Source organism: Spermophilus citellus, assembly GCF_964194105.1.
Source record: "Spermophilus citellus genome assembly, chromosome: 4".
In the NCBI taxonomy this organism is placed as follows: domain Eukaryota; kingdom Metazoa; phylum Chordata; class Mammalia; order Rodentia; family Sciuridae; genus Spermophilus; species Spermophilus citellus.
In genome coordinates, this window is record NC_138185.1 from 7,764,604 (window position 1) to 7,784,879 (window position 20,276).

Here is a 20,276-nt window from a genome sequence, read left to right on the forward strand (position 1 = left end):
AAAGGGTTGGGGTGGGGCTCGGGTCGAATGCTTATTTAGCGTGTGCACAGCCCCGGGTCCCCTCCCCACTACAGCAAAAAGTAAAAAAATAAAATAAAAGCCCTTTCTTAGCACTGGGTGACCAATGGGGCCCCGAAGGAGAATGGAGTCCCTACAGCAGAGCAGCGGGCAGAGGAAGGCCCCCGGGGGCCCACACCTCTTTAGGGACTAAGGGAAGCCTGGCTTGGGCGTGCTTTCTTCTTCATTTTTAAAGTATATTTTAAGTGCTTTTCTCATCTGCCAAAATAGTCCTGTTCTAGTTACATGGAGATGCTCTTCACGGGAGGAGAGTAGACAGGCTCCGTGTGGCTCTCATATGTGAAGGTGTCTCTGCAGGAGACGCCATGGATCTGGCAGCTAGATGCCAGCCCCATGGCTTCCTGTGGCACAGTCACAGTTGGCATCTCTGTGAGAGCAGCCGGCTCTTGGGCCCATCGTGCCTGCACGGGGCTGGCACGTGGCGCATGCTGTGCACCCTTTGGTGGTTACTGGAAGGCTGGGAGAGGGGGAGCACTTTGGGACAAGGGCCCGGGTTCCTGCAGCAGCTCTGAGCAGGGCCTCTCACCTCAGAGCCTGAGCCGCCCACTCTGGAAACTGGGAAGAGTGGGCGCATCTCTTGAGCTGGGCGCTAGGCTCCACACGGCCACGATCCCCCTCTAAAACGACCATCCCTTGACACACCCAGAAGCTTCGAGGCCCGGGTGGCCCAGCCTGGTGCCCACACATGCAGTTACTTCTTCACCCTCTGCGGGAAGCACAAAAGCTTTCTGATGAAGTCACTGCGTGTCACTGTGGCTGGCGAGGCCAGAGAAGGTGGCTGTATCCACATAGGCAGGGGAGGCAGGGCCTTGGGGGAAGCAGGTGGGGCTGAGCCATCCCAGAGGCAGCCCACAGGTCTACGTCCGGTGCCTGGTGGCCCAGGGCTCTGCGCTTTGTCAGCAGGCGGGAGGCTGCAGAGGGCTTGGTGGGTTTCTCCACACTCTTCTCACTGTCATGTGTCTTTTTATCTTTCAGAATCAAGAGACTCGGGAGATCTTACATTTCCACTACACCACGTGGCCTGACTTCGGAGTCCCCGAATCACCAGCCTCCTTCCTAAACTTCCTTTTCAAAGTTCGTGAGTCGGGCTCGCTCAGCCCGGAGCACGGCCCCATCGTGGTGCACTGCAGCGCCGGCATCGGCAGGTCGGGGACCTTCTGCCTGGCCGACACCTGCCTCCTGCTGGTGAGAAGGTCTTGGAAGGCGCCCTGGACGCCCCAGCCCACCCCGCCCCAGCCCGGCCACAGCTCCCGGCCACTGTCTGTGAGGGCAGCTTGGTTTTGTAACACCCCTGGGGTGGCTTTGTCCCTCAGGGCTCTGTTCGCAGAGGGTTCCCATCTCACCGTGGGCCCAGGTAGAGCCGGAGCACCCTTTCCCCTCGTTCTCTACCCCCCCAGTCCCTGTCCACAGGGCCCAGATTTCCCCCATTTTTCCATGTTTTCTGGAACTCCTCTGCCTGCCCCACGGCGATTTCCCCGGGGCAAACCAGAGCACTCCCACCCAGGGGAGTGGGGCTGGCTGAATCCTGTGTCCTCTCTGACGGTCAGATGGACAAAAGGAAAGACCCTTCTTCTGTGGACATCAAGAAAGTGCTGCTGGAAATGAGGAAGTTCCGGATGGGGCTGATCCAGACTGCCGACCAGCTGCGCTTCTCCTACCTGGCCGTGATCGAAGGTGCCAAGTTCATCATGGGAGACTCTTCAGTGCAGGTTGGCTGCGCTTTAGTGTTTGTCTCTGTGCGCGTGCGTGGGCAGTGCTGGGGCGGAACCAGGCCCTGTGCACGCAGGCCAGTGTCCCACCACTGAGCTGCGCCACCCCCCCGCTCTAGTTGTCTTTGAAGGTCGTCAGCTATAAAGTGTGAACACTGGCAGGTGTCAGAGGAAATAGCTGCCCTTTGTGTTTAAAATAGCTAGAAAGTTGTTGAAGTTTTGCCAGAGTTCCAATCTCTGCCTTTGAGGTGCTCCCCCAGAGAGCCAGGGCAGGAAGAACGGGCTGGATTTTCAAACGGTTTCACCTTCCAAGGGCCTGGCTGCGGACCAGGGAGCCCGAGCCCTGTGCCAGGCCAGCGCCTCTGCTTACTACGGCGGGCGGGCTTCCTGACACAGCAGCAGAGCGAGGCTGACGGGCCTTCCTCCTGCTGCTCTTTGAAGGACCAGTGGAAGGAGCTGTCCCACGAGGACCTGGAGCCCCCACCTGAGCACGTGCCCCCACCTCCCCGGCCGCCCAAGCGAATCCTGGAGCCCCACAACGGGAAACGCAAGGAGTTCTTTTCGAACCACCAGTGGGTGAAGGACGAAGCTGAGGAGGATGAAGATGGCCCCATCAAGGAGGAGACCAGGACCCCCTTGAGGGCCTCCCACAACATGGACAGGTAATGTGAGAGGCTGGCTTGGGCAGCAGCGGGCCCTGCCGTTCCTGGGACAGGCACGTAATGAAACCTGTGGCTACGCTTCCTCTCGGCAGTGGGGCTGCTGGACCTGCAAGCTGCCCTCTCCTGGATGGAGGAGGCCTCTCTGGGCCCGGAATGGCCCTGGGAACAGGCAGATCCACAGGGTTCTGGCACCACCTGGTGGTACTCACTGGCAGCGGGCTCAGTGGAATGAGTAGGGAGGGCCTTTCTGCCCTGTGAGGACAGTGTCCACCCCATGTCCACCCCCAGGCTTCTGGCAGGTCCTGAAAGGCGGTGTCCAGCTTGGTGTCCCCAGGGTGGAGCTCCGGGGAACCTGATCTTTTGGTGGCATCTCGGCTCAATTCGTTGAAATTCACTGGAGCGTTTTGCTTCCTACGTCGACCCCAGCATCGCGAGCACTGTTGACGTGGTGGCCGACTGAGCCAAAGCCAGAGGGTGACCCCCGGGCTGCATTGCAGGCCATCTTGTTTGGAAAGGAAACCCCAGGGAAGCTGAGGTGCCAGGGAAGCCGCCTAGGAGCTGGCACTGCCCTGCAGGAAGCTGCACAGTGAGCGGGAGTGCCCCCTCCTGGGACACCGGTGGCAGTGCCGGGTGCCTGCTTCCTGGAGGGAGATGCTAAGACGTGTGGGGCGTCTAGAAAGGTGCCCTGCCGCAGTATCCAAGTGTGAGGTCACTGGGTACATCGCATCATTTGTGGCAGTAGAACTGGAGATGGCCACAACCTGTTTGGGGATTAGGGCCATCATGCTCCTTCGCTGTGCAGGGGTGGGGGTGGCTATTCTGCAGCTGTTGAGGAAGGAGAGCTGGATGCCCTGATGTGGCCTGGCACAGAAGTTCCAGTGCCTGAGAAAGCAGGGTGCACACGCAGCAGGCATGACCACCCCGCCCCACCCTGCGGGGCCTCCCTGACGCAGGCGCCGTCTGCGGCACTTGGGTGGGAGGGACAGGGGGCTTCAGGCCAATGCCTGCTCTAACTTGGCCCTCCAGCCAAGCGGCAGGGAGCTGGTTTGGGTTCTGAAGAGGGAGCCTGTCTCTGTCTAAAATCTCTCCCTAACATAGTGTCCAGCCACCGGTTCCCTGGAGGTGAGTAACCACTCCTGTCCCTCCTGCTCCTCAGCATGAGTCAAGACACTGAAGTCAGAGGTCGGATCCGTGGCCGAGGCCCAAGGGGCACCCAGGCGGCCTTCCCTGCCGAGGCAGAGCCGGCACCACCCAGGAAGGAGGAGCCAGCGCCGGCGCCCACGCTGACCCACTGGAAGCCCTTCCTGGTCAACATGTGCATGGCCACGGTCCTCACGGCCGGTGCGTACCTCTGCTACAGGGTATGTTTCCATTGATGGAGGTGCTGGCGACAAGCGCGTGGCGGGAAGCACTGGCCACCAGCCCAGTGTGGGATTCGGTTCTGTGGAGCGTCTGAGCCAGTCTCAGAAGAAGCAGACGAGGGTTGGTTCAGGCTGGAACTGCCAAGGGCTGAGGAGAAGAGGGAAGGGTTGTGCACTGGGGTCTTCAGGAGCCCTGTGGTCCCAAGAACATAGAGTCTAATCTCAGGGCCTCAACTATTCAGGAGTAAGTAGAGAAAATGCCAAATACGTCTTTGTCTCTCTCTTTCTCTGTCTTTATTTTTTTTTTATTTTTTATTTTTTGGTTCATTTATTTTTGAAAAAAATAGAATTACAACACATTGTTGTTTTTAACCTTTATAAAAAGCAGCTTTTGGTTATTTCTGGAAGAAAGAAGACTAGGCACTTACAAAACTTCCTCATACCCTTGGGCGGTATAATCAGATTCACAATTTATATTTGGTTTCCCAGGGAAAAAATCCCAGACTTTTGCGAATGTAGATGCCCTTGGAGGAGAGGGCCGGGCACTGTGGTGTGGGTGCTCTGGGCCGCTGGCGCCTGCCAGTGCCCGCCAGTGCCCGCCAGCCTCCCTGTGTTGAGAGGAGACAACACAAGGCCATCTCCAGAAAGCAAGCCCGCTTCTGCTCTTGCTCAGGGTGTCCCTGCTGGTTTTCCGCGGCTCGTTTCCCCATTGCTCCTCTGTGTGGCCGTCATCTGGCTAACTTGCTGGCCCTTGTCACCCCATCCCTGTACATGGGTTTCCCGCAGCCTCTGCCTTGGGTTGGCCGCACGGCAGGGGGACTGCTGGCACTTCAGCCCTGGCTCCCGCTCACGTGGGAGGAGGTGCTGCGGGAGGCCCACCCTGGTCAGAGGGGGGGCGCAGAGACCCTGGAAACTGCCCCACGTGACCTTCTTATCCTTTTAAACATTTTACCTCTTTCCAGGTGACCGTCTTTGAGTGCATGTTGCATTAGCAAAATACAAATATCTTTTCCTTGGGGGTGATTTGTGGGAGGGCCCTGTCAGTAAAAACAAAAGCCCCAGGCCCCCTTGAATCATGGTGCCCTCTGAGGTGGGGTGGCGGGGGGCGTGCATGGGTCAGACAGCTCTGGCTGTGCCCGGGGCTCCTCTGCCTATTTGGCTTCATTCCAGTTCCCGTTCAGCAGCAGCGCATGGCCCGACCTCCCTGGGCCTCCTCCACCCACTGTCCACCTCTACTCTCAGCGCCCCAACCACGACTTTAGGCGCCTGGTGGGTGAGGGCCGCGGGCAGCGTGGAGCGCGTGCAGAGGGCGCTGTTCTGTTGGAGAGCCCGGGCCGCGCCTCGCCCTGCGCCCTGCACCCTGCTCCTCTTTCTTCTTTCCCTGCCCTCCTTCCTGTGAGTACCACATCCCAACCCACTTCTGAAGAGAGCAAAGCCAGGGGACCATGCTGGTGGCAGGGAGGGGTGGTGGCCTGTGCCCGTCTCTGGCTCGCCCCACCCGAGCGCTCCCTCTTGGTGCACCCCAGGCCAGCGACATGCACCATCCTCCCCAGAAGCCTCCACGAAGCCCCGTGGAGTAGCCTCTCCGCTCCATATTTATTTTAATTTTTCCAAAGGCGTCCATACTGCACTAGCATTTTCTTAAACCAATAATGTATTAAAACTTTTGATGTCAGCCTCGCATCAAGGGCTTTATCAAAAAGTACAATAATAAATCAGTCCTCAGGTAGCACCGGGAGCGCGAGACACTGCCCTGGGCCTGCCGCCTCAGACCAGTGCTGGCGGGAGGGCGGCCGTGAGCAGCGGGTGCAGCGACTGGGTCAGTGAGGGGAGCGCTGGGGTGGCAGATGCTGAGCACTTGGTATTTAGTAAGAGTCACAGTGGGAGATGACCTAGTCCCCGTGCTTCTCCTCCCCGTCACCTGGTAGGGCCTTGTTCTCGGTCCCCACTTTCCTGTGTGTATTAGAGTGCACGTAAGGGCTTCCGTGTCCCATGAAGTGCCGCGGGCTGGGGACAGAACCTTAGACTCCTGCTTCCTGACGTGCCGTCCGCTGCAGTCTCGCTTGCATGACCCGACCACTACGTGGCTGGGGCTCCTAAGGCTGGTGCTGAAGGAGCCGCCTTTAGCAAGACAGCGATGATGTTCCGATGATGTTCCCAGGAGCCGATGTGGGCCTGATTCCTGGCATGACTCTCTGATGACTTCCTGGTGAGGCCCGGCCTGTCCTGGTCCTGCTGGGCCCGCTGTAACTCAGACATTCCAAGGCTATGGCCAGCCCTGTTCACACCTCACGCTCTGGACGCTTAGGCATCAGGGCCCCCACCGTGGGATGAGCAGATCGGGACTGGAAGCAAGGCAGCCGCGGGAGCCGCCCTCCTTGGAGCAGCCCAGCGACGGCCCTTGGAGCCAGCTGCCTGCTGCATCTCCGTCCTGGGGCACCCTGCTGAAGGGGGCGTCTGCCCCCGCCCCCCCAGAGCCCCTTGGGACTGATGGTGCTCACGACTCTTCCTGCAAGGGGGACTGAGACCTCCACATTTGGTGGCTTTTTTAATAAGAAAAAAGGCAGCTGTGGCTCTGAGCTGCTCTCGCCAGCATTTTCACGTTTTGCCTTTCACGGGGAGAAACCGGCGCAGAGCGATCCTGAGGGACACTCAGGCGCGGCCGCAGAGCCTTGTGGGGCGTGGGTGAGGCTGAGGGCCAGGCTGCGTGTTCTTGGCTGGGCTTGTCGCACAGTCCGCGTCTGTGTGTAGCTGGGTGTGTATGTACAGTAGCCGTTGCCGACGGTGGACTGGCTGGCCTCCGTCTGTTAGCGTAGGTTAGGGAGGTAGTGAGCTGCTCTGCTATTTGCCTTAAGCCAACATTTACTCATCAGGCCATTATTTTTGACAATGGCTGTGGAATAAACCATTTTTACAAAACTAAAAACAAAAAAAAAGCGAGGTGTTTGGTTACAATACCTTTTCAGGTGTGTATACGTGGCTGCATGACCGGGTGGGGGGAGGGCGTGTCTCAGGGTCTTCTGTGACCTCACAGAACTGTTAAACTGTACAGTTTTCCAACTTGCCATATAAATGATGGGTTTGCATTTTAGTTGCAATAATAAAACCTTTTTCTAAAGAACTTGGATTTGGTGCCTCCCATTTCTTTGCTTAATGCACCTGAACCAGGGCTGCCGCTGGTGCGAAGCAGATATGGTCCCCTGGGTGGGTGAGGCTCGCCTGGGGTGGCCAGCCCCGGTGCTGGGTTGGGGGAGCTCCGCTCGCTGATGAGCCTGGTCGCCGCCACGAGCCCCTGCCTGGTTCTTTAGAAACCCGCCCTTTGGACACACAGGGCCTGGGAACTGCCCTGAAACTGTCCCCTTAGCCAACTGCCTGTCACACACAGTGGCTCCTGTGTCTCTGTAGGTGTGTGAAGTCACATTTGATACAGAACTGACTTGGAAAGAAAATGAGGTGTCCGAGATCTCTGTGGCCCCCTTTTATGGACAAAACTAAACAATACAAAGTCCCTATGGTGACTTTTTTTTTAACTTCCTATTTCCAAGTGACTTCAGACCCGCACAGTGTGGCAAAGCACTGGTACAAGAATTCCCTGACCTCCCTCAGGGCTCCCTGACCATCTCAAAGCTGGTTACGGAGTCGGGGTCTACCCTGTGGCCTGCCAGCAGGACCAACAGGACGGGTCCTGACCACAGAACGCCCACGGGAGCCCAGGGGCTTGAATGGCAGTGTTCTGCCCGCCGCCCACTTCACGGTTTCAGGTGTGAAGAAGGGCGCGTGCTCGTGTGAGGAGGTGGAAGACAGTGGGGAGGAGGACGTAGGACTCCGGGGCGGAAGTCCACGGGGTGAAATGCAGCACAAAGGCCACACGCAGGGAGCCCACAGGAGAGAGCACAGCGGAGACCTTCGAGAGTTGGGAATCAAGGAGAGGCCCTAGGGTGGTGTCCAGCGGAGCCTGCGCCCAGGCCACTCCTCCACAGTCCAGGACACTCCCTCCTGCTGAGAGGGCGCCAGGAGCAGGCAGGGCCCACCTCCCCGCAGCCCTCTGGGAAGTGACAGTGTCTGCTTTGGAGGGTAAAGTGTAATAGCCATTAAAACAGTTTTTCTTTTTAATGGAAATTTCAAAAAATGGAGCATATGAACAAAGCAAATAAATACTTAAATAAAATAAAAAATAAAGCACAATATCTATCCAAGAAGTTTAAATGAGAACATTCCAAAGCTGTCCGTGCCGCGCTGACAGGACAGTCACACCCCACAGTTCACCACATCGCGTTGACACACATCTCAGGACACGGGTTTTTTTGTGTGTTTTTTAACAGAGTCGGGGGGGGGGGCTAGTTTTCCCTCTTAAAGCAGCGCCTTGCCGAGGTCTTTCCACACCAGGTGTGGCTTCTGGAGCCATTTATTTAATAGGCCTCAGGTTGACTTGCTTCAAACGTTGGGTTCCATTTTGACCTGTGTGACCAAAGCTCGTGACGCCCCAGGCTCCGTGGCCAGGTCTTGTCTGCCCTCCTTTGTGCTGTTGGACGTGGTGAAAACCAGGCATGGCCGGCCAGCCGCTGTTGGCTCCGCACGTCGGGTTGAGAGTGGCATAGACGTGCTGGCCTCAAGCCTCCCACCTCCCCTGCTCGCCAAGGTGACGCGAGCTGCTGTTGAAATGACTTGAGCCACCACAGGCTTTGGTAGCATGGTCAGCCACCTGGCCCACCCCCGGCCCCTCAGCCCCAGGATTTTCTGAGCCAGGAGCACCGAGCCAGCGGACACGTAGGAAGCTGCACGTTCCACGCACGCGTCTACCTGGAGTCCTTCAGGCAGAACCTCGCCTGGCCTGGCCTTGGCACCTTTGTCCATGGCCACCTGCCTCTGCATCCTGGGGCGGGTCAGATTCTCAAAGGCAGAAGCGGAGTGTGCGGTTGCGGCCGCAGCCCTGGCCGCACAGCACACCAGCGGCTTCTGCTTCTGTAAAAGCGCCACTTGGGCCCCAGGGTTTGCAGTAGTCCGAGGCTCAGCAGCCACTTGGACCAGCTCACATTCGTGGGGGGCACCCAGTATGCCCCCCGCAAAGCTCAGACACTGTGTCGGGCTGCGTAGAAACGGGGGAAAAATTCCAGATGTGAGCTCCTCAGCTGAGGCTTTTTAAAATACTGTGATTTCCACTTCTGCTTCCTGGCCAAAGCCATCTCTTTGTTCTAAGCGAAGTTTGTCCATCTTTTCGAAAGCTAAGCGTCCTTTTTCACCTGAAATAGAGGGTGATCTGTCATCGGCTGTCTCCTGCCTCTGTGACCCTCTCTGCCAAGCCATGTGGGTCCTACACAGGGGCAGGAGTGCTTGGGGACCTCTCAACCTGGTGACCTGCTGGACTGAGGCTTGCCCCCGAGTCAGCCAGTCTCTGGGACAGTCGGCCAGGCTGCAGCCCTGCCTTGCCTCTGGCTCTCGCTCACCAAGAATCATACAAAGTTTAAGAAGACAATAAAACGCGTCTCTCCACCTCCACCATGAGGGGCTCCTGCCTCAGGCAGGACGCTGGTAAGTTGGAGGTGGCCCTGCACCCGGGCAGTGACAGGCCCATAATGTGCCCTCCCAGGTACTGTTCTGCTCTGAGAGCTGGGGCTGGCACCGCTTGCACGACTTCACCAAGAGCCTTGGGAACCTCATCATGCCACATGTGACCTCTGATGCCACTTTACCGAATGACAGTGTGGCTTCCCGGGCTGCAGCCCGCACGGCCTCAAGGTCAGACTGGCACAGGCTGGCAATCTGATCGATGCTTTCGATGCCCTGTTGGAGGATAAGAAAATAAAGACCTACTAGGGGACACTTTAAATTGCAGGTAGAACCCCTTTGCAGCCCTGCACACTGCCCTGGCACAGCCCCAGGGCCTCCAGGTCTCTGTGGCTGTAGCTCGTTGGAGGCCCCTGGGAAGTGCCTCTCTTCAGCTTGTCTCTGTGAGGCCTTTTCAAAGGCCCAAGCGCACGGCAGCAGTGAGCGGGGAGCTGACTTGGGTCTCTGGGGAGTCCAGCCTCAGGTGACGCAGAACCCGGACGGTTTTAAAAACTTGATGCACAAAACACTCATAGTGACATTATGACTTTTTAATTTTTTTTTGTAGTTGTAGATGGACACAATATCTTTATTTTATTTGTTTAGTGTATGTGGTGCCAGGGATCGAACCCAGGGCCTCACGCATACTGGGCAAGTGCTCTATCACTGAGCCACAGCCCTGGCCCGACATTATGACTTTTAAAGTGGGTTTTTTTTATTTTTTAATGTTTTTTTTTAGATGTTGATGGACCTTTATTTTATTTACTTATTTATATGCGGTGCTGAGAATCAAACCCAATGCCTCACACGTACTAGGCAAGTGCTCTACCTCGGAGGTACATCTCCAGCCCCTGAATTTTTCACTTTTCAAACACTACATTTTCTATAATCTGAGAGTGGGTGAGTAGGTTAAACTAAGGATACACTTGCCAAACCTCCCTGCAGAATTCTGAGGTGCTCCAGGTCCACCATAAAACACTCACTGTGGCCCCTTTTCAAGCCATGCTCCATGTGACCAGCATTCCTAATCGCTCATCCCCCAGAAAAAAAGAATGTCAACAGCCATTTCTGCTGGACGGGCACTCACGGGTATGCAAGGCGGCCAGAGCTCGCCTGGCCAGTGCAGCCAAGAACATTTCTGTTTTTGACATTCTCTTCCTTTTAAATAAGTTTAGTGTACCTTAAAATTTGTTAATTGAGAATTTTAAAGCATATAAGGCTGTGGGATTCCCTGGGTTTAATCCCCTGCCCCACCAAGAAACCAAACCCAACACGTTAAAACACATAACCCAAGGGCTCCAAAAGTCCCTGGCGGCGCCTGCACCCTTGCCCACAGCCAGTACGTGCCCACTCGGGGTCTGGGGCCTCCGCTCTCCTCTAAAGCCACTCAGCAGGTGCCCTTGCTGGCGGTGACCCTCACCTTTTTGGTCCCAGTGAAATCGTTTTGAGGTTCATTACTTCAGCACCAAACCCCCCCCCCGCCTCCTGTGGGACCCCAGTGGGGACGGGCCACTCACCCTGAGCTGCTGGAGGGCCATGCACGCAGCCTGCTGGAGCCTGGCGTCAGTCTGGGTCAGGGCGTCGGTGTAGAAGAGCAGAGCCTGGGGGAGAGGGCCCGTGAGCAGAGGGGGCAGGTACGGGCCTCGGGGCTCGTTCTCAACAAAACCCAGGCGCCATCCGTCCCCGGGCCAGGTGTACAGTCACAGGATGTATGCTGCAGGGCTAATTCAGCCGCCCAAACTGACCCCTGAACTGACGGTGGTAAGGAACGCCATCTGTCTGTCTCCTCGTGTCTGAGAGAGGCCTTGGGAATGGCCAGCTTCTAAAATGCTACAGCACAGGGCCGCGGGCCGGCTCAGAGCACAGAAGTGACAAGGTGTCCTCCAGGGCTGCTGCCCAGGCCAGAGGCAAAGGTGTCTGTCCCCCTCGTCACCTTCTCCCAGCCACAACTCTGACCCTGTCCCCTTCGGCCACACAACATGGCCACGTCTTTTTGCCTCTGTGGACCTAACTCAGCCCAGCTACAGGGAAACCTGGCCCTTGCTTCACAGAGTGTTGTGAGGGTCACTTAGAACTAAGCAGGTGGGGACGTGCCTGACCGGGGGGGGGGGGGGGGGGCACCTGGCACCCCGTCTGCGAGGGCGACCCTAGGACGAGTGAGCCTGCCCTCTGGGTCCAGATGTTGGCACTGAGGCAGCTGAGGAGAGAGTGGCTGCCGTCCCAGCTGCACGTGGCAGTCGTGGGCTGGGTGGGGCTTGGTGGGAGAGCACAGGCCTAGCACGTGCAAGGCCCTGGCCTCCACCCAGCTCCTAGTTGAGAGGTAAGTAAACGGCCGCCCTGGGAAGTGGGGAGCTGGGGTAAGCATCCAGAGCCCTTCTCCCAAGGCAGGCCCCGGCGCCTCCTAGAGCGCAGCAGTGAGGAAATGCCCGGGGGCTGCCCTCTCCACCCCCCCGGGGGGGGGGGGACAGGCCATCAGCGCCCTCGCTCAAGACACCTCCAAGGGGCTGCCACCTTGCGGAGGCCTTTGTTACAGTCCCAGGACATCCCAAGCCCTGGGGCGTGAGCCAGCTGCTGGTCCAGGGGCAGCACAAGACAGAGCCACGATCCTCGCGCCATGCCCACAGCCTCGTGGGACAGCCCAGTGCCATCGACACGTGATCTCCAGGGGAAAGAGGTGGGGCCTTCACATGAAGTGAAATTTAAGCGACGTCAGCTGATGACATCGTGTCACCTCTTGGAGACCCTGGTTAGCCAGAAACCCCTCAGAGACTTGGGAGTTGGACCTGCCAACATCAGGGGTGCTCTGTGGTGGCTCTGAGCCGTGGGATGCTATCGGAGTCAAGGTTTTTCAAGAACCCCCGTCTTGGCTGGGCCTCCGCTCGCACAGGTCAGTCAGATGTGTGGGCAGCTGCTGGACCACGGGGAGTGGGTGGGCGGGGGCTGGCCCTGGCAGGTCAGGCCCGGGCAGCAGCACGTGGGGGTTTCCCTAGCTTGTTGTCCTTTGTGCTTCAGAAGGCCCCAGACAGAGAGTAAAAGCAACCCCAGGTGCATGTGCTCAAGGAAGGACCGTGGGCCGAGAGCTGTGAGATTCGCTCTCCGGCCTGGAGCCGAGGCCCAGGTACAGAATAGGCCCCTGTCACCCTTCCCACCCACCTCGGGCTGCTGCCTGAAAGAGACCTAGTCCCAGACCTAGGACCACAAAGGCAGGGGGTCCCATCTCGGTTTTCAGGTGAACCCCAACTGGCTAGTAGGTGGGGATGGCCACGGGCACTCTGAAGGTGTGCAGTGTGCGGCCTCCTCGGAGACCGGACTGAGGCGCTGCTTTAGAAGCAGATGGCTATCGGGGTGTGGTCTCTGGTGGCCTGGCCTCCCCAGCCCCGATCACACACGGCCTCCTGGGACCATCCCGAAGCCCAAATCTCCCAGGACTGCAGCCCCGCCACCCACTCCACAGTGTCTCTGGGAACACTGAAGCCCCGCGCCCGCCCCGGCCAGGGCCTGGCTGTCCCTCCTCGACGCCTCACCTTTTCCCGGAAGCTCCTGTTCTTGGCTGCGCTGGCCAGGCGAGCTCTGGCTGCCTTGCACACCCGTGGGGGCCCGTCCAGCTGCAGCAGCGCCCAGGCTCTCAAGGTCTGGGGCAGCGGCTGGAGCAGGCCCAGCCGCTTTCCCCGCAGCTTCCTGAGGGTCCTGAGCCGCCCTGCGCAGTGCAGTTCCTGGGTGAGCGTGACTGGGGGCGGAGGGGGGAGTCGAGGTTCAGCTGCTGTGAACTGCGAGGCATCCCCAGCAGGCCCTGTCTGGACACCTTGCAAAAGGGACCTCCCGGAACCTGGGAAGGCTTTCTAGCAGGGGTCAGGTACACCCTGAGTCCAAGACACCACAGCCCCACTCTGGGCACGGAGCCAGCCCACTGCCGCCGTCCCCGGCTCTGACGTCTGCACTGTGCTCTTCTTGTGTGAGATGGGGCTACCCAAGGTGCTGAAGCTGGCCTTGAACTCACACTCTCCCTCCTCCTGCCTCACCTCCTGGCATGCACCAGGACACCAGCTTCCCATCTTTTTTCTCCCTCCACCCTTTAAAGCCACCTTCTTTTCGACTTGATTTCTCCGTGTCAGCCGAATGTGGCATCTCAATAAATCTGGGACCTCAAAACAGTAGCTAGAGGGGAAAGTCGCAGAAACTGAGCTGTAACCTGGGAAACTGACTGGCTTTTGAGAGCCAGGGCAGAGGACCCATGGACGCTCCTTGGCTGTAACTTGGTTTGAGACCCTGGCTGCCCAGCTTGGCCCCTACCTTCCTTGGTGAGCTGGGCAAAGTGCTTCTCCAGGTCAGAGACGCCCTGTCTCTGCAGGTAGCTGTGAAACTGGAACCAGGTGACAGTCTGTCGCTCCAGGAGCCCAGCCTCGGGGAGCAACCCTCTGCAGCTGACCACCTGTTCCAGGAGCCTGCGGCACACTGGCCACAGGAAAGGGGCCATGAGGAGACACCAAGACCTTGGCTGGCCTCTGCAGGCAGAGCCAGCTCTGTTACAAGGCTCCCTATCGGCACCGCCAGTGCCTATGGGGAAAGAGTGTGCCCAGCTGTGTCCACAGGCCCTGGGTCTCACAGCCTTGGTGCGTGGCTGAGCCCTGGGCTCAGACCAGAGGCAGGGCCGGGGACTCTGCCCATCAGTAAGCAGCCCAGAGCCACTGCCTGGATACAACTGTCACTCATCACCTGGTCAACAGAGAAAAATGCTGCAGCCCTGCACTCCGGGGAGGGGCCCAACCTGCATTTCAAGGCACCTTGATCAGCCCTTATCTGCCCACCTTCCTCTAAGCCTGACCTCATCTCTTGAAGGCTCTGGTGGGAGGCATGGAATGTGTCCTCCGATAATGGCCAACCCACTGTGTTTGCATGCACCTCGGGGCTACAGCTGCTCAGAAGTGCGTCTGGGGAGGCCCTTGCCCTCCCCAGTGAAAGCAGGGTGCTCATAACCAAGCTGAGGTGGCCCCTGCCCAGTGCCATGAAGACCAGGGAGGGGGAAAGGTGACACAGCCCCTGTCACCATGCGGCAGGCCCAGCCTTGGGTGGCAAGGACGAGAGGGAGGACTACCTATTTCCAGCTGTCCTGGGTATTTCCCTCGGACTCTGTGCAGGAAGGTCCTCTTGAGCTGGCCCAGGAGCGTCGTGGCGGGGCAGGACAGGATGCTTCCGGGCCCCGTGCACCCGTGCCACAGTGCCAGGCAGCCCTTCCCGTGGGAGGCCTGCGGAATGACTGGGAGCGGTTCCCCAGCCTGAGTGGCTGGTGGCAAGAACAAGCCACAGGATCCCCGAGGGCCCTCCTCCACCACCGAGGTCAGGGAAGTCAGGGGTGGCGTGACAACACCAGGAGCAGCTGTCACCAGCACCTCCTTGTGGACAAGGAACAGGGCCTCACAAGGGAGCGGTCCTTGGGGTCAGAGGTAGAACTGGGGTCACAGCTACCATTGCGGGCATGCCGTGTTCCCTGAATGTGCCCCGGGGATTACGGCCTGAAAGCTGGGCGGTGGCCTCCCCAGGACACAGAGAGGCCGTGACTCCTACCGAAGCCTTGCCCAGAGGCCGGGGTGGTGGCGTGTGCGCCAGCTGATCCAGGTGGCCTGCCCGCCCGCGGGGCGTCTCTGACCCCCACCCTCCCCAGGCTGCTGTCTGCTTTGGGTGTGGGGAGGGGGCAAGGCTCCGGGGACATGCCAGCCAGAGGCAGCCCGTGGCAGGGGACAGTTCCTTACCATCTTCAATGGATGTCGCGTTGCTGACCTTGTCAAAATCAAGGGCAGAAAGCGTCTCCAGAATCTGCTGTTGCTGGGCTGCTTCCTCCAGGAGGCGGTCCTGCACCATCCTCGGCAGACTGGGGAAGGCCAGTCTCTGGAGGCGGTGTGGTGCCTTGGTCACCACGGGGACTGCGCGCACCTTCCCCTGGTGCCCTGCTCGTCCTGTCCTCCTCAGCCGCAGCTCCCTGACTCACTCACCTGAGCCACTTAAGAGGAGGCTAAGCTGCCAGGGGCCAGCTTTGCCACCAAAAGTGCAGCCCACCCACCTCACAAAGCAGAGTGGAAGGGCAGAGCCCGCCACGGTGGCCCTGGAGCCCCCTGAAATCTCCCTTCTGGTGGAACCAGTTTGGACTCAGCTTCCTGCATCTACAGATGTGTCATGTACGTTCAGGGGCAAGCTACACAGGGCCACCCAACTGCCCATCCAAGGCTGAGGGGACCTCAGCCTTGTCGCTGTGCCGTGCTCCCACCACTTGAGAGATCAGCCTCTTTCCTAGGGGTCCCCTGGCCCAGCAAGCCCCCCAGCACCCCACCTGCAGCAGGGCTTTGCAGACTTTCAGGTGGACCGTGAGCAGCGCGTCCAGCTCCCGGGCACCAGCTGTGAGCTCCCTGGAGGACCCCTTCAGTGGGGACGGCCGGGGCCGGTCCTTCCTGAGTCGGGTGGAGAAGAGGCTGGTGACCGATCGGGGGAGGGGGGGCAGGCTCCACTTCGGTGAGGCCAGGAAACCCTCCCCCCACCGGAAGTCAGCGAGGCCACCCAGGTCCCAGGGGCCTGGAGGTCACTGAGGAGAAAACCCAGCGCAAAGCTCAGGAGCGAAGGCAGCAGGGCTGCCCGGGTGCTAGGGTGTGGCCCAGGGGCTGGCCGGAGGCGGGGCTGGGTCCAGCTCTGACTCGGGACACGTCCGCCCCCCAGCCCCACTTTACTCCCACATGCAGTGGAGAGGAAGCAGACGCCTGTTGCCACCTGTGGGCGGTGAAGCCCCACAAGCAAGACGCAGGGTGCCAGTGGGCACCAGGTGGCATCAGGGCAGAGGGTGGCAGGGCCTCTGGCTGGGCCAAGAGCCCCTCCCTGCGGCTCTGGGGAGGGAGCAGGAACCCAGACCGCACCCTTCAGGGCTGCTGAGATCACCAGGGGGTGATCTGGACAGGTGCTGTCGCTGGCGTGGGCCACGGGTCCCCAGGGCCAGAGCGTCAGTCACCAGGGGACTTTGGTTTTGTGACCCCTTGGTGAAGTTGAGGCCAAAGAGGTTCCACGGTGCACTCTGTTTACAGATTTTTAAAAATCACATTCCTTGGAGCAGGAAGCTCGGGTGGGTCTGGAGTGGGCAGGGGACGTTGGGGGACGGAGGGAGGGACCACCAGCGCTGGGAGGAAGAGGCCCGGGAGGTAGGTGGGAGGCGCGGAGCTGAGGCAGCCTGGGCCAGGCGTCCCAGCTGGTCCTCGCTGTGCAGGGTGCACTCACCGCAGACCCTGGGAGTCCCCGAACAGGGACAGCTGGTCGGGAGCAAGGTCGGCCTGGAGGAAGGCGAAGCTCTCCAGGATGCAGTCCATCAGGCTCTCGGCCACGGCCTCCTCCTGCCGGGCCCCGCGAGGCTGTGGGCAAGGGCCAGGTTTGAGGCCAGTGCCGCCCGGGCTCCAGCCAGGACCCAGCCGGGACCCCAGCCAGGGACTCAGCCGGGACCCCAGCCAGGTCCTTCAGGCCTGACGTGTCCTGGTCTGGGCAGGGTGTGTGTGTGGGTGGCGCTTCCCAAGGTCCCTCCTGAACAACTGACACCGCCAAGCAAAATCTCAGGGCCGCCCATCTGAACAGCCTCATCTGGGTCCGCGACACCCCCGGACAGCACAGGTGATGGGAATGAGGAGTCCAGGAGGGGACACGGCGGACAGGCCCCTTCCCCACAGAGCTGCCACTCTGCCCCGTGGGAAGGTGGGACCGTGTGGCCGGGAGGCTCAGTTTTCTAAGGTCCAGAAACCTGGGGTTTGTGGGAAGTCCCGAGTTTTAAGTTCTGCACATACAGATTGTTTTCAGAACATGGTGGAGTCTGCGACAAACCCCTTTAGAAGCTCAGAGGCTTCAGGTGAGCTCAGGATCCTCCTGTTGAGTCACTGTCCTGCCACATGGCTTCCTTCCTGGAGACTGTCCCCTCCCCAGGACAGCTAGGCCTCGCCCCCAAAACTGCACCCCAGGCCCAGCCAGCAGAGGTGGGAGCAGGAGCCAGGTCCTGAGTCACCCCAGGAGACTCCCGAGCAGCCAGAGAATGAAGGCTGCAGAGAGCCCCCGACAGGGCCAACAGGCAGGCGCAGGGTGTGTGTGTGTGTTTCTGTGTGTGTGTCTCTGTGTGTGTGTCTGTGTGTGTGTGTGTGCGTGCGTGTGTGTGGAGACACGCACACAGTGGACTCTCCAGGAAGTCACAGCAAGAACCAGAACCCGTGAACCCAGCAGGGCCGTGGGGGCCAGGGTTGGGTCCCTGCAAGCCCCTTCCAGCAGCTCCCCCGGCCACCAGAGAAGACGCGTTGAAGACGCTCGTGTGAAGGTGCTGCCGCATCAGCCTTGAGCTCCAGCCCACAGCACCCTGACCCTGCGGAGGGCAGCTCCCGGGACCCCAGCCAGGACCCGGCCAGCCCCACAGCTACGCTCTCAGGGCCACTTAACCACAGCCCCTGACAAAAAGCACAAAAATATGAAAAACGTGGCACCGACTAGACCATGAGCATGACAGGGCTAAGGAGCAGAAGCAAGGCCGCCGTCGCCTGGCCTGACCTCCACCGGGCGACCTGAACATCCTTGAAAGTGACCGTGCAGGCACCTTGGGCTGGTTCCAGGGTCACAAGTGAATCTTAGCAAGCAGCAAATGCAGGTCCACGGTGGCTCGGGTCACCTGCGTGCTCGTGCATGATACCCGCTCATGGTGCATGGCTGCAGCACCCTGGAAACCAAGACCTAGGGGTATTTTTATCATTCTCAAAATAAAGGGAAATGTTCCTTAAAGATGTTCTGAATTATTGCTTGTGGCCGTATTTTAAGACTTGTGTGTTAAGTGGGTGTCGTTTTTCAAATTACCCATATGTGAAGGAAGTTGTGTGCGCGTTGACTCAAACTGTCCCACACAGAAAGACTTCAAAAGTACAAAAAAAGTGACATTATTTCTTGAAACTTTTTCTCAAAAATTTCAGGAAGGTACTTTTTAAAGCCTATAGCAGTGATAAGCATGAACATTTTTTTTTTAAGTTACTGGTACAAATGAGGACTTCCACCTCCCGTGCTGATGGGCGATGTTAGGGCAGGTGACAATACAGCCAAAAAGATTGACTTTTGAAGAGAGCTGTTGGCGGTTCAGTGCCAAAGTGTCCACAGGGAGTGGGTTGTAGGTTAACTGATGTGTGAGAAAGTGCTGGTGACATGTTCATTTTATTTCATGTACATTTTGGGCTTATATAAATGGAAAGTAGAGTTGTCTGTCCAGGCGAGCCCCTCTCAGAGCCACCGACCCTGAGCCCTCCTGTGAACGGAGGCTCTGGCCTAGCCGTGTGCGGAAGGTTCTGGTGGGGCGCGTGGGGGAGGCAGCAGGTGGCTCGGGACCTTCCAGGGGCCAGTGAGACCCACGTGTGGCTCCTTAACACCAGCTGCAGCCCCCTCTGCTGCCCAGGTCAGGAGACTCGTGGTAGGGCCGGGTTCTGGCTGAGTGTGGGACAGGCCATCCTCTGTGAGCCCTGGCCCCCCTCGTGATGGTCCTCCTGGCCCAATGAGGGCTCTCGTCCCCACTTGACAAGAGGACGCTGAGGCCCACAGAGACGCCATCTACCCAGGTTGTGCTGAGATGCGGCCAGGAGGCCTGCCCTGGCCCGGTGGCCCCAGGGCCCATGCCCAGTGGCCGGGCCATCAGCAGAGCAGGGCTGCTGCCCCGAGGAACATGGCCATACCTTCAGCCGGTCCCTGAAGCCGAGGACCTGGTACTCGAGCTCCCGGAGCTGGGGCTGGGCAGGGCTCGTGGACCTCAGTAACTCCAGGACCTCCTGCAGGGGCCTCTCGGGGGCCATGGCAGGCCCGTCCACTGCAGCCCCAGCTTCTCCTTCATCCTGGGCCTCCCGGCTGCTCGGGAGCGTGCAGCTGTGGGACAGGGGGCCCTGGGGCGGGTTGGGGCTCTCTGCTCCCAGGTTCCTGCAGCCAGGCTGCTCCACAGGCAAGGCCCCCGCCAGGTGGGCCATCTCCGGCAGCAGGCCCAAGGGCGGGGGGCCCTTTGGGACCTCCTCTTCAGTGGAGGCGGCAGGGTCAACGGCCGAGGGCAGGAGCCCCACATCTGGGGTAGAGGCCGACCTGCTTGTCTCGGCGTCCCGGGGCTCCTCGGAGCTGAAGGAGTCCATCTCTGGCAGCTCCTGGCTCCGGCTTCGCAGGCTGGGGCCCTGGAGGTCACTCTCAGACAGGTAGCTGAGGATGGAGGGGGCCCTCGGCCTGCCCAGCAGCAACGCTGGCTGCGCCGGCTGCTGCAGGACAGACTGGGAGGGACACAGCAGCCTCACCCGCTGCCCGACTTGGCCAGGCCCCGACACCCGCTCTGCCTCCCCGAGCTCAGGAGGCAGGTCCGCCAGGTGCCGGCTTCCGGGGCCCACACTCGGCCCTGCCCCTGCCCGGCACCCTTCCCATGCACTCCTCGGTCGCTTGTTCAGGGTCACCTTCCTGGAGCCTGTCCCTCCGTGCCCTGTTCCCTGCGGTCCCCCCGCCTGCCCAGCAGCCCCTCTCCTTCTCTGTTTTCTGAGGTCTCTGTGCCCCTCAGGTGGCAAGTGGCCCTCATCCTGACACCGAGTCTCCCCATGGAGGACAGCCCTCCCCTGGCCAAGAGCAGAACGTGGTGTGGAGGTTTGAATGAGTGAAGTGGACAGATGGACAGATGGACAGAGGGCCTGAGTTACACACATTGTCACAGCAGTGGCAGCAGCTGTCACTAGGCAGTGTGTGTGTACCTGCCCTGCCCCAGGCCTCGTGTCACTCCGTGCAAACCTTCACCGTGTCCCCGGAGGGTGGCGCTGTCCGTCTCATTGCTCTGATACAGGAACTGAGGGCTAAGAGGCCTAGTGACGCCAAGGTCACACCCAGGTGAGAGGTAGGGGCCCGGGCTGCAGAGTGCAGGCTCGTCA

At 59.6% G+C, this 20,276-nt stretch overlaps 2 protein-coding genes across 3 annotated transcripts in view; one reads left to right on the top strand and one right to left on the bottom strand.

The window, feature by feature from the left end:
* Window positions 1-20,276, top strand: part of LOC308646059 (partitioning defective 6 homolog beta) — a 174,974-nt gene that overhangs the window by 52,647 nt on the left and 102,051 nt on the right. The window contains exons 6-9 of the mRNA XM_081288600.1: window positions 1,054-1,263; window positions 1,626-1,787; window positions 2,229-2,449; window positions 3,606-3,810. Of these exons, the coding sequence (XP_081144726.1) occupies window positions 1,054-1,263; window positions 1,626-1,787; window positions 2,229-2,449; window positions 3,606-3,810 (798 nt within the window). The remainder of the gene's footprint in view (window positions 1-1,053; window positions 1,264-1,625; window positions 1,788-2,228; window positions 2,450-3,605; window positions 3,811-20,276) is intronic.
* RIPOR3 (RIPOR family member 3) overlaps window positions 7,595-20,276 on the bottom strand; it is a 47,892-nt gene continuing 35,210 nt past the window's right edge. The window contains exons 13-22 of one of the 2 annotated variants that reach the window (XM_081288598.1): window positions 19,065-19,637; window positions 16,606-16,736; window positions 15,677-15,794; window positions 15,102-15,237; window positions 14,447-14,608; window positions 13,645-13,806; window positions 12,879-13,081; window positions 10,872-10,955; window positions 9,501-9,591; window positions 7,597-9,050 (exon numbers count right to left, since the gene is read on the bottom strand). In XM_081288598.1, the coding sequence (XP_081144724.1) occupies window positions 8,950-9,050; window positions 9,501-9,591; window positions 10,872-10,955; window positions 12,879-13,081; window positions 13,645-13,806; window positions 14,447-14,608; window positions 15,102-15,237; window positions 15,677-15,794; window positions 16,606-16,736; window positions 19,065-19,637 (1,761 nt within the window). In that variant the 3' untranslated portion in view covers window positions 7,597-8,949. Of the gene's footprint in view, window positions 9,051-9,500; window positions 9,592-10,871; window positions 10,956-12,878; window positions 13,082-13,644; window positions 13,807-14,446; window positions 14,609-15,101; window positions 15,238-15,676; window positions 15,795-16,605; window positions 16,737-19,064; window positions 19,638-20,276 lie in introns of both variants that reach the window. The other variant, XM_081288599.1, reaches the window with a different exon arrangement.